Source organism: Morus notabilis, unplaced genomic scaffold (genome assembly GCF_000414095.1).
Source record: "Morus notabilis unplaced genomic scaffold, ASM41409v2 Scaffold35, whole genome shotgun sequence".
NCBI lineage: Eukaryota > Viridiplantae > Streptophyta > Magnoliopsida > Rosales > Moraceae > Morus > Morus notabilis.
The window spans coordinates 430096-443323 of NW_010361505.1; the positions used below are offsets into that span (position 1 = coordinate 430096).

General features: G+C 31.5%; 1 protein-coding gene across 1 annotated transcript; it reads left to right on the top strand.

Annotated features, from left to right (window-relative positions):
• The first annotated feature begins 210 nt into the window (after window positions 1-210).
• On the top strand, window positions 211-1362 carry LOC112091901. Its single transcript, XM_024166640.1, has 3 exons — window positions 211-551; window positions 741-972; window positions 1174-1362. Exons 1-3 carry the CDS (start codon window positions 211-213, stop codon window positions 1360-1362), a joined length of 762 nt encoding a protein of 253 aa, XP_024022408.1.
• Window positions 1363-13228: the final 11866 nt, after the last annotated feature.

Consider the following 13228-nt stretch of genomic DNA (forward strand, 5'->3'; position numbering starts at 1 on the left):
ATCTGGATTCGAATCCAGAATGGAGAGCAACTTGAGGATTGGAGAATCTGAGAAGATGGAGCGCTTTACTTTCACAACCGCCTAGATGTTCCTAAGGTCGATGAGATCAACAAGATGATTTTACATGAGGCCCATAAATCGCGGTACGCTATCCATCCGGGAAGCACCAAGATGTACTAGGATCTGAAAAGACAATACTGGTGGAGAGGCATGAAGAATGACATTCGTGAGTATGTCTCAGAATGTGTAACTTGTCTCCGGATCAAAGCTGAGCATCAGAAGCCTGCTGGAGAATTACAACCTCTACCTATTCCGAGATGGAAATGGGAGCACATCACGATGGATTTTCTAATGGGACTTCTGAAGACTGAGCAAAAGCACGATGCCATCTGGGTGGTGGTGGACAGGTTGACGAAATCTGTGCATTTCATACCGTTCCGTGCAATGTACTCCCGAAAGATTCTGGCAGAATTGTACCTGGAGCACATCGTCAGACTTGATGAAGTGCCGTTATCTGTTACGTTCGATCGCGATACTCACTTTAATACAAGGTAGTGGAAAAATTTCCAGGAAGCCATGGGAATATAATTAAATTTTAGCACAACATTTCATCCTCAGACTGATGGACAATCTGAAAGAGTTATTCAGATTCTAGAAGATATGTTTCGTGCTTGTATTCTGGATTTTGGTGGAAACTGAAAGAAATATCTTCACCTTGCTGAGTTTGCCTACAATAACAGCTATCAGGCCAGTATCGGCATGGCATCGTTTGAAGCTCTTTATGGTCAACCTTGTAGATCACCCATTTGTTGGCTGGAACCAGAAGATCAACTCACTATTGAGCCAGAAGTTATTCAAAAGATAGTTGTGATTCGGGAACGATTGTTAACAGCTCAAAATCATCAGAAGAGCTATGCTGACAGAAGGCGTAGACCTTTGGAATTCCAGGAAGACAACTTCGTTTTGTTGAAGGTTTCCCCAAGCAAAAGAGTTGTTTGTTTTGGTGTAAAAGGGAAACTTGCGCCAAGGTACGTTGGACCATTCCTGATCGTGCAACGAGTTGGTGTCGTGACGTATCGTCTGGCTTTACCGCCTGAGTTATCTCACGTGCATGACGTGTTCCTTGTCTCCATGCTTCGTAAATGTCAACCTGATCCGGAAGCCGTTGTGCAGTGGTATGACGTTCCGATACAATATGACACAACATACGAGGAAGTGCCAATTCAAATTCTTGATCGGAAGATGTGTCATCGTGATATTCCCCTAGTGAAAGTTTTATGGCAGCACCATGGAGTTGAGGAAGCGACATGGGAGTTTGAAACGACGATGCATGAGCTGCACCCGCATCTGTTTGCATTTTGAGGTAAGTCCTAATTTCAAGGATGAAATTCCTTCAGGGCGTGGAGTTGTAACACCCCGAAGAATTAAACGGGATTAATTAATGTAACTAAGATTTATTAGTGTGCCAAATCTGGTTTAATTAATTAATTATTGATTAATAAATGTTTCTGACTTGTAAATTTAAATATTTCTAAGGTATTTAAATATTCTCAATAATTACATTTTTTCCCAGAAGTGTGTGTAGGCACATTTTCTGGACTATCTTTAAATATTTTGTTACACCTGTCCTTTTTCTTTCCTTTTCCTTTTCCTTCCATTCTTTTCCTTTCCTGTGCATACTCTCTCTCTCTCTCTCTTCGTTCTCTCACTCCTTCTCTCTCTCATTTTTTGTCTCAAACCAGCGGATTTCGAACCAAAGAAGGATTTTAAGAAGTTTTCAACACCAAGAGAAGCATTCAAGGTAAGATTTCTGAAAAACTTCTCTTGAATCTCGGATTTTTCAGATTTAAAAACTCATTTTTGGTTCGAAATGGATCTTGATGGATTTTGAGTAAAACCATGGTAGAAATTAGAGATCTTGTGTTCTTTGGACTTGATTCAATACTTAGAACCTTGATCTAGTTGTTTTCCCTTGAGATATTTCAAATTGGAACTGAAATTATAGGTTTTCAGACTGATTTTGGCGAGTTCGCCCTGCTGTTCTCCACAGGTCGACTTGTGCGGTCGACCGGACCGATCGACCTATGCGGTCGACCGGACTGCACTGATTCCACCGGTCGACCTATGTGGTTGACCGAATTGGACACCACCGGTCGACCGGTGGTGTTGTACTACTCTGTCACCGGTCGACCGGTGTACACGGGGTTTGACCATGTTTTGTTGAAAAATCTTGTTTTGACCTCGATTTTCGAGGCGAACCTAAATTAGCTTCATTTTTTGACCTAGAGTAAATGGATTTGCATCTTTAATCCATGTTTTGAAATTAAAACCCTTGGAATGATGATTTGAAACATGAAATGGTTTATGAAACTGGTAAATGAATTATGGCACACTAATAGGAAATCAAAGGATATAATTGGGATTGAAATTTCTTTAGCAATGAGGATCGGATCCTAAAGTGTTGTTTTGTATCAGTGCTAGCTGAGGACTCGGATTGAGGGGCTTGAAGAAGCGAAAGTCGGAATAGAGTAACACTAGCCAGGTTTGGTACTTACTAGGTACGATTCCTTATCCCTTTCTTTGGCAGCCTGATTTTAAAAGAGTTTGGGTCTTCCAAATGTTTTAAGGAAAGGGCATGTTTGCGAAAGAAAAGCATGTTTAAAAATAATAGTTTGATTTTAGCTATTGGAATTATAAAGAACTGTTTCATAAAGTTTAATGAATGATTTCTTAAGACAAGAGATCTTGCGAATCGGTAAACCGGTTAATGGCCTGGATAGGATGTGGAGAGTGCATCCTTGGGGGCAAAACCCGAAACCCGGCCCGGGGCTGGTAGGCTTGTGCATGTGATTGTGTAAGTAATTTATCATAGTATAAATTACTTGCTGATGCATGTAATACAGAGATTTTCAGTTTATATTCCTTTCAGAAAAAGAATGTGAGGTTCTGGCTGTTGTGTTGGAACTGAATGTCTTATTTACTTATTCATTTATTTATTTACTTACTTACTCATTTATTTATTGATTTACAAAGTTATTTCAAAATATATCCTACTGGGCCTTTCGCTCGCGTTTTTATTATTTTATAAATATTAACCCCTCCCAGGCGACTCTAGGAGTAGTGCGGAGTAGCGGAGTTAATTGCTACCAGCTGAATTGGTGAGGATTGTGATCATCCTTCATGTGTACAAATGTAAGGATTGTGACCTCTTTAAACTCTAAATATTTAGATTTCTAGACTGTGGTTAATGTCTGTAATGTTATTTACACGATCGTGTATGTACAATACTGTATGTCCTGTGGGTGAAGTCCTGAATGAGGCTAGAGGTTCGAGTTTAACCTCTTTCTTGTAATGTACTTTTCAACTAAATGGGAGGCTTGTTTAGGAATTTCTTTAATATTTTATTTTTAATCACGTTTAACCCCTAAACGAGCCTCCACGTCACCGACCCCCACCTCGGGGAGTGACAAAAACATGTAATAATTAGTAAAAACTGGTGTTACATAACATGATAACCAATGAACAAAAGACAGTAAAAAACTACATATCCCTTATAGAAAATTTGAGGATAAAAAAGAACACATAGAGAAACAAATAAGGAAAACGACAATAGAACATCAAATGTGCAGAGAAAAAAAATATGAACAAAGAATAGATGAAAAAAGAACCAAAATAGAGAAAAGAGGAAAAAAATAAAAGAAAAATGGATTATTTCGAAGACCTAAACGACCAAACACAAAAAAGAACGAGAAGAAAAAAAGAAAAAAAAAAAGAGATAACAAAACCCTAATATGAAATAGGAGTAAAAAAATTTGACAGAACGAAATCTTAAAAAATGGACAGATATTTTGATTGAGAACATATTTCAACATTAATGTGAGCTTGATATTTTGTACACAAAGTAAGATTATATGGAAGCATAAATCTATTATCAAGTTTTATTCCTTCTTTAATAGTACTGAAATTTGTTTCTCTACGTGAGTAATTGACAAAACCATTTTCATCTATAGTTGTTTCATTTTCGTATTTTTTAGGAAATTTTTAGAACCTAATGAGTCTTTCATACATGGAGCATTTACTTTTGCATATCCACACGGTCCATGTATCATATAATCAGTAGCAACTTTGTAACCTAGTGGGTCAATTTCTGGATTTGGGATTTCAGCTGAAATAATTTTGTTTATTTGTATAGGATCTCTATATTTATATTCTGTATGTAACCAAAATAACATATGACAATGTGAAAGACCACGTTTTTGAAATTCGATGACGTATAAATCTACAATAATTAAAAGAAAACAAATAAAAAAAGTTAGAAACAATTTAAAAAAATATTAATATTTTTTCAAGTAGTTCACATATGAAATATTAATTTTTGTAACATAATAGAAAACTATACTTGCTATTATGGGTCCAAAAATCTTCCCTAATTTTCTTGTATGTAATAAATGATCTAATTTCATCTTGAAAACTCTACTTACAATATATGGTCTATCATTAGATTTTTGTCCTGAAATTAATGTGAGAGATCTTGTAATATTTGGCCATTTAGGATTGCATGTAAAAGGTAAAAACATCAGGATTTCCATAATGTCTACAAATTACCATTGCATCTTGATAGTTTTGAATCATATATCTTGGACTTCAAGTATGAGATGACGGTAAAATAATTTTTTTTCTAATTATTTTTGGGTCAGTATCACCTCTATTTATAGCATCTTGAATACCTTTATAAATTATAGATCTTAAATTATTTTGATTTTGTCTGACATAGTCTAACCGATCTTCTTCAACAGTAGCATATACATCTGTAATATATTGTTGGAAAAGTCTTCCACTTTTAAACAATGTATTTCCTTCATGTAAACGTTGTTGTAATTGAAATGCATAAAATGATCTCATCGAAATTCTTTTTTTTATGGTTTTGTTCCTATAAAATCTGGATTCCACTTATATTGATTCAATATCCATCTTCACCATAAGGAAATAATAATAGATACTGTACAGCCATATAAGATGGATGAAGTTTATTAATTCTTTGTAATTCTCCAGTTTGACCATAGATAATAATATCTCCAATAGTTAAAGCTCTTATATCTGTTGAAGTTGGAAGATCATATTGTGTAGCATCTTCTTCCCGTCTGCCTATTAATCTTAATTTCATTGAATGTGTTTGATCATCATTGTAAAAAATTTTAACAGTTCTGAATAATTTAACCAACACATTTATTTCATCTAACATTGTTATTAATTTCATAGTAATAACTGTGTTCAAATCATTTGAAATATTAGTTAATGTAAAAATTGACATTATATTATGTATTTCGTTTTCTGTGTCATAAATATATAATTGTGTAAATTTTGGATGATTATTATCAACTGCAAGTAAAGATCCTATTAAATGATGTATCTGACCACTAATTTTAAATATATAAGGACCCAATGTTTCATTAATATTTGATTCAATATTTGCTCCGAATGATGTAAAAGAAAATATGAAATTATACATTCTAATATTTTTCTTGAAATGTGTACTTAAACTTCCACCATAATAATTTAGTAATTCATCTAAAATTAATGGTGTTTTTTTTTAAATGGTAATTTAATTTTTTCATTTTGACAACATAAGAAATATGTATATGGATATTTTTGTGTGCGTTCATTATTCCAAAATAATGCTCTACAATATTCACTATTTACAATCTCCAACATCAACATACTCATTAAATTCACCTATTTTCCAAATTGCACGAATAATATAAAATTAGTTAATAACTTTTATGTTAAAAGTTAAAAAAAATTAAGGTTTAGAATTTACACTTTGTTGAACCGATGTTGTATTTGAATGTTGAAATGTGGACTCTAAGCAGATGGGACCACTATCAGAAGCACCAGAGAGTTGTAAATGTTTAATCCGAATGGGCATTACATTTTTTGTTGCTGACTGTTGTTGTTCGATCTTTGACGTTTTCCTATTCTTAACACGTTTCGAACTTTTTTGATGATCAATAATTTGATCAGATTTTCTTTTCATTTTTACTATTGGTAAAATGTACAAAAAATAATAGTAACGGAGCAAACATTATATTAGTTACTGATAAATATTCTAAAATTTAAGAAACATGTTCAATAATTTTAAACGTAATAATTTATTTTATATACTAAAATGTATTTTTTTTTGTTCTGGTACCGATAATGTAACATATTTTTTTACTATATTAATATTCTCTTTTTATTATTAGAATTTGTTATTTTTAAATTACATTAAATTTGTTCACTTTTTATATTTATATATTTTTTTACATAATGTCTACATGAATATTTAGATAAAGTAATATATTACTAAAGAATTTTATGACGAAACCTATATTGTATTCATATAAAATTTAGTAATTTTTCCTAAGTTATGAAATTAATTTTTATCTAAGTATTATTTCTTCAATTGTTACATTTACATAATTTGTAAAATAATGTGTGGCATAAAAAATGTACTACATTATCATCATAGAAATATCATATTTCAATTTAAATGTAAAAAAAGAGAATATTAAATGGAGAAAGTGCAACTATTGAAAATATTAACAAAATAGACATTATTAAAAAAAAACACATGATATGAAAGAACAAAAGAAAAAAACCTAAAATTTTTTTTTACTTTAATACTAAATTCTCAAAAGTTTATATGTAAAATAAACAAAAGTCAATAACTGTATTGAAGGTAATAATTTTATTGAAAATAATTAAATTTTGTTTTTAAAGTTTATTCTTTATTATTATATTTAGTTTTATATCTTTTATTTTTAAGTAAATCAAATTATATTAAGTTATGAAATCAACCTATAATAAAAAAGTATTATTAAGTCATTAGTGTAGAAGTTTTTTTTTTATACACAAATGTTAAGAAGTATATTATGTGTATTTTTTTTACATATATGTTTTTATTAAGCACTAACTATTACATATAGATTCATTTACTAAATACAAAACAACTTTCCTTAAAACAATTATGCTTTATTTTATTGACTATTTATTTTTTTTCAATTTCACTATTGTACTAAAATAATATAATAAGTAAATTAGTGATGCTCAATCGTTAACAAACAATTAATAAGAAATATGATAATGGCTTTTATTACAGATATGTTTTAATTTTATCAACTACATTAGTTAGAATGTTAGATATGTTAACATCAATTGGACAATGTTGTTTTAAAAATAATTAAAAGGACAACATTGCTTTAAAACATTGATACAATACAAAGACAACCCTTATTTAAATGTACATGGATAGAATTTTAAATAAAGTTATAAAACGGTTCATCAAATCAAGTTATAAATCATTTATATATACCCACTTTTATATAACATTTCCGTAAAAAAAAATTAAGGTAAGCCATATTTTATATTCAACGAAAAAACGAATGAACCACATGAAATTTATCTCTATCAAATATCCCACTTTCGTGTATGTCGAACGTTTACAGAATTCAACAAACTATCGTACGGAAATGCGGCTTTTTTCTTTATTCAACAAAAAAGATTTGAATGCAACGTGAAATCTGCTTCAATTAACAGAAAGGCACTATAATTTAATATCAATAATGAAAACATAACATAATAAATAAATAAATAAAACAATAAATAATCTTTACAATACATTTACTTTAATATTTACACTATATACATATATTGACTTCAGTAATGCCATGGTCTCGTATCCAATGTCCTCAGTATATATTAAATCGCAATATCTTCATCTTCACATGTAGAATAGAGCCCATTCCTTAATAATACAAAAACATAATTATACCCAAATCTTTAAATATATTCTTTTTTTATCTAATATTGATATGAACAATCTTTGTTTTATTTAATATTGTATAAAAACAGCATACATTATGTATATACAATTTACAATCAACCATATCCACCGTAACAAAATACAAATTTGGTGAAGCTGTACAAAAATAAAAAATAAAAAACCTATATAAAATATTAGAATTTATCAAAAATAAAATAGAAGAAATAAAGATGAAAATCAAGTAAGTAGATATACATAAATTGATTCGGTTATTTATCATGAATTACTAATGGCATATATCAGTAATAACTAAAACAAAATGTAGCAATCCTCTTTTGTATTAACTATATTATTACAGGATTTATGCGAATAACACTGAAACCAAAAACCAAAATAAAAAGTAAAAAACAAAGAATGGTTCAGGTATTCATTAAACCAAAAAAAAAGTAAAAAACAAAGACATCAGAACATAGAAAAGGAATCGCTTAGGTATTCATCCTTTTTTGCTACCAACATGTATTAAAAGTAACTAAAATATGATTCAACATTGTCATTGACTGCCAGCTGAATTATTAAAAGACTTATACTAAATAACAGAGAAAAAAATTATAATAACTATAGATGAGCAAAAGGAAAAAGAAAAGACTGACTAAAAGAAAACCCAAAAGATTGACTAAGAAACTAAAGAAAAAAAACAAAATGTTAACAATTGAAAAAAAAAATGTGAAAAAACAAAAAACAAAACTTAGAAATTTCACTTGGACAGGAAAAATGAATACACTGAATCAAAGAGGAAACTTCTGGTTATTATCCGATAACAAAACTAAAAAAGAAAAACCTGCTGGTGAAATAACTGATTAAGAACATGTGTAAGAAAGCATGTAAACCACAGAAAATTGATCCAATAATAAAGAGAGACAAATAATTAACAAACCTATTATACAAATTAAAAACGTGATAAAATTACCGGAAGAAAAAAAAGCTGGTGAATCTCGAATAACAAAACCAACACAGAAATATCAACGGATGTAATGATTAGTTAACAAAAGGTGTAACAATGCATGTAAATAACAGAGAAACGAAAGTAATAAAAAAAGGGAAACATTTCTGAAAACATAAAAACACAACCAATATTAAAATGACACAAAAAGCAACGTTGAAACAAATTGGAAAAGAAAAAAATATCCGAAACAAAAAATAGGAAGACAAAAAATTAACAACAGAACACGAAAAAAGGGACCAAAAACAATTAAAAAAACCTCTGAAACATCTAAACATCAATGGTGAAAATGACTAAAACAATAAAAAAAGAATAAATCTTCTAAAAGCCTCGTTAAACAAAATTTCTGAAGAAGAAAACCTAAAATACATTCAAAGTGAAAAAATTAATTTTTAACAAAAACAATTGAAAAATTCTTTCTAAACATCTACAAAATAAAGAAATCAACAAAACAAAATGAAAAAAATAGTAGAGTCTAACTAAAAATAAATAAATAATTTCAAGCCCTGAGAAAACCAAAGTCAGACGACTGAAGAAGAAGAAGGGAAAAACATTTTCTTCTGGAAAGGAAGACAAGCCTTTCCCCCTGTGCACAGAAAGTGTAACGCCTCGAAGAATTAAATAAGATTAATTAAGGTAATTAAGATTTATTAGTGTGCCTAATCTAGTTTAATTAATTGATTATTGATTAATAAATGTTTCTGATGTGTAAAGTTGAATAAGTCTAAGGTATTTAAATATTCACAGTATTTACATTTTAACCCAGAAGTGTGTATGGGCACATTTCTGGACTGTAATTTTAAATGTTTGACACTTGTCCATTTTTCTTTTCTTTTCTTTTTCTTTTTCTTTCTTTTTCCTTCCTTTCCTTTCCTTCCCGAGCACCCTCTTTCTCTCTCTCTTCACTCTCATTTTCACTCTCTCTTTCTCTCTCTCCCGTTTTTGTCTCAAACCAACCGAATCTCGAACCAAAGAGGAATTTCAAGAAGTTTTCAATGTCAAGAGAAGGATTCGAGGTAAGATTTCTGAAAAACCTCTTTTGAATCTCAAGTTTTTCAAATTTAAAAACTTATTTTGGTTTGAAATGGATTTTGATGGATTTTTAGTAAAACCATGGTAGAAATTGGAGATCTTGAGTTTTTTAGACTTGATTCAGTACCTAGAACCCGGATCTAGTGGTTTTCCTTTGAGATATTTTGAGTTGGGACTCGGATTTGTAGGCTCTACACTGATTTTCTTCAGATCGACCCTTTTGGCCATCCTATACTGATTACACCGGTAGACCTCATAGGTCGACCGGTCTGTACTACATCAGGTCGACCTATGCGGTCGACCGAAGTGCACACCACTGATCGACTGGTGGGGTTACACTGTGATGTCACCGGTCGACCGGTGTACATAGGGTTTGACCCTGTTTTGCTGAAAAACCCTGTTTTGACCTCAGTTTTCGAGGAGAACCCAAATTAGCTTCATTTGGAGACCTAGAGTAAATGGATTAGGTTCTTTAATCCATGTTTTGAGATTGAAAACCATTGGAATGATTATTTGAAACATGAAATGGTTTGTGAAATCGGTAATTGAATTATGGCACACAAATAGGAGATCGAAGTGTATAATTGGTATTGAATTACTTTAGGAATGAGAATTGGATCCTAAAGTGTCGTTTTGTATCAGTGCTAGCTAAGGACTCGGATTGAGGGGCTTTGAGGAAGCGAAAGCCGGAATAGAGTAACGTTAGCCACAAGTTTGATATTTAAGAGGTAGGATTTCTTACCCCTTCCTTTGTGAGCCTGTTTTCAAAAGGATTTTGGCCTTGCAAATGTTTTAAAGAAAGGGCATGGTTGCGAAAGAAAAACATTTTAAGCCCCATAGCTTGTTGTAGATTCTGGGGAGTATAATGAACTGTTTCATAAAGTTTAATGAATGATTTATTAAGATAACAGATATTACAAATCGATAAATCGGCTGATGGCCTAGATAGAATGTGGAGAGTGCATCCTTGGGGGCAGGACCCGAAACCCAGCCCGAGGTGATATGGCTTGTGCATTTGGTTGTGTAAGTAATTTATCATAGTATAAATTACTTACCGATGCCTGTAATACGAAGATTTTCAGTTATATTTTCTTTGAGAAAAAGGATGTGAGGTTCCGGCTATTGTGTTGGAACTGAATGTCTATATTTATTCATTTACTCATTTATTTATTTGCTTATTCACTTATTTATAAAGTTATTTTAAAATATATCCTACTGGGTCTTTCGCTCACGTTTTATTATTTTATAAATGTTAAACCCCTCCTAGACGACTCTAGGAGCAGTGTGGAGTAGCTGAGTTGCTACCACCCGATTAAGAGAGGATTGTGTCTATCGTCCTGGTGTATAAATATAAGTATTGTAAAATTCTGTAAACTCTGGTATTTAGATTTCTAGACTGTGGTTAATGTCTGTAATATTATTTACATGTTCATGTATGTACAATACTGAAGATCATGTTGATAGATCCTGTGGGTGTAGCCCTGAACAGTGTTAGAGGTGGGAGTTTTAGCCTCTTAAGATCTTCCTTGTAATTTAATGTCCGCTAAAAGTGGGGCTCGTATGGAGACTTCTTTCATATTTCACTGTTGGTTTTAATTATTAAACGTTTAACTCTTAATCGAGCCTCCACATCACCGACCCCCTGCCCCGGGGCGTGACAGAAAGCCACCCAAAAAATGCAAAAAGCACACATTCCTAAGCATCTATGTGTCTTCCTCACCAGAAAAGTAACAGCAATGAAAAAGTGTAATGCAAAGCATAAGAAACTCAAACGAAAAGACAAAGAAAAAATGGATAGAAGAAGAAGACAAAAAGCATATTTAGATTAAACGAAGAGTAGATTAAAAGAAGCTGCAGACAGAGAGGAGAATGCGGGGGGGGGGGGGGGGGGGGGGGGGGGGGGGGATTTCAGAGCAAATGAAGGCTGAAACATTAGCGGGGAGGAAAACCTAAAGGAAGCAGGCTAAAGCTTGGGTGAAATGACGAGAAAACCAAGACAAAAATAAAGCATGTAAATAGGATCCAAGGGCAAAACAGTAAAATCATACAACAAAACAAAACAGCAGCTAAAGTGACTAAGGACACAGACAAAATTTGTTGAAAAATGAGGGGCAAGACAACACTCTTCCTTTCTCACATCTCACCTTCTTCCAAACCCTTTTCTCTACTTCTTCCTCTCAAAGGGGTCAAAAACCAAAAACAAAAAAGAAAACAAAAATCCCAATTCAACCCCCAAACTCGAAAAATCACTCAATTGCCAACCCAAACCCCGACCTCTTTTAGTGTATAGTACTAGTGGATTACCCGTGCACTTGCACGGATATGTAATAGTTTAATTAACAGTAATTTAAATGAAAAAAATGTGTAGAAACACGCACACACACACATATATATGTTTATAAGTTGTTGTAAACTTGTAACACATATATACACATTTATTTACATGTCTATCTTTATAAATGAAAACATACATACTTATTTGTAACATAGCTCACATTTATATTTGAGAGAATTAGACACAACTCGAGTGTCTGTCTACTCAATTCTTAGAAATCTCATGTAAAATAACAAATTACATGAACAATACTAAAGAAGAACATATACCAACAAAATTATTAGAGGATTTGTACTAAAGACAGAAAAAAAGAGCAGACAACATATATAGTACAGACAAAGATAAGAAAGATAAGACGACATTTGTAACCGTCACCGAAACCAATCTCAGAAAAGTGACTCAAATATTTGAGAACAAAACAAATCAATCCCAGAAGACTAATTGAAATATTTGAGAACAAAACAAAGACAATAGAAAAAGAAGAAATGCTGCAGTGGTAAAAAAGCTAGGGAAAGACGATATCAAAATAAAGGAAGTAAATAAATTCTCAGAAACTTCAGAAACATAAAAATGAGTTCAACTGGCAAACCAACAACAGAGACATGAGTAAAAGAATAGAGCGAAAACCCTCCAGTAAAATCAGATAAAGAGCAAACTATTTTAGAGTAGAATGACAATAAGAGCAACATACTGTTGACAAAACAGGTCAAGTAAAATAACATAAATCTTAAATAATCCGGACAACGTCAAAGCTTGCTAAATCACTATAAACAGTTAATACATGGTAACAATAAAAGAAAAATACTACATCATTACCAAATGAGAAGTCACATTAGATAGAGAATGGAGTGTTGACAAACTAATATAACATATATAATAGAAACCTAATTTTTATTCAAATTGTGATAACTTATATAATATAAACATTAAACAATATTTTACAAATAATATTAACAAACTTAATACAAACATAATCATAATAACATAAAACAGTGAGCACATATATTAAAAACTCAATATATACACTTAAGAAATCATAGTAATATAATATATATAATTT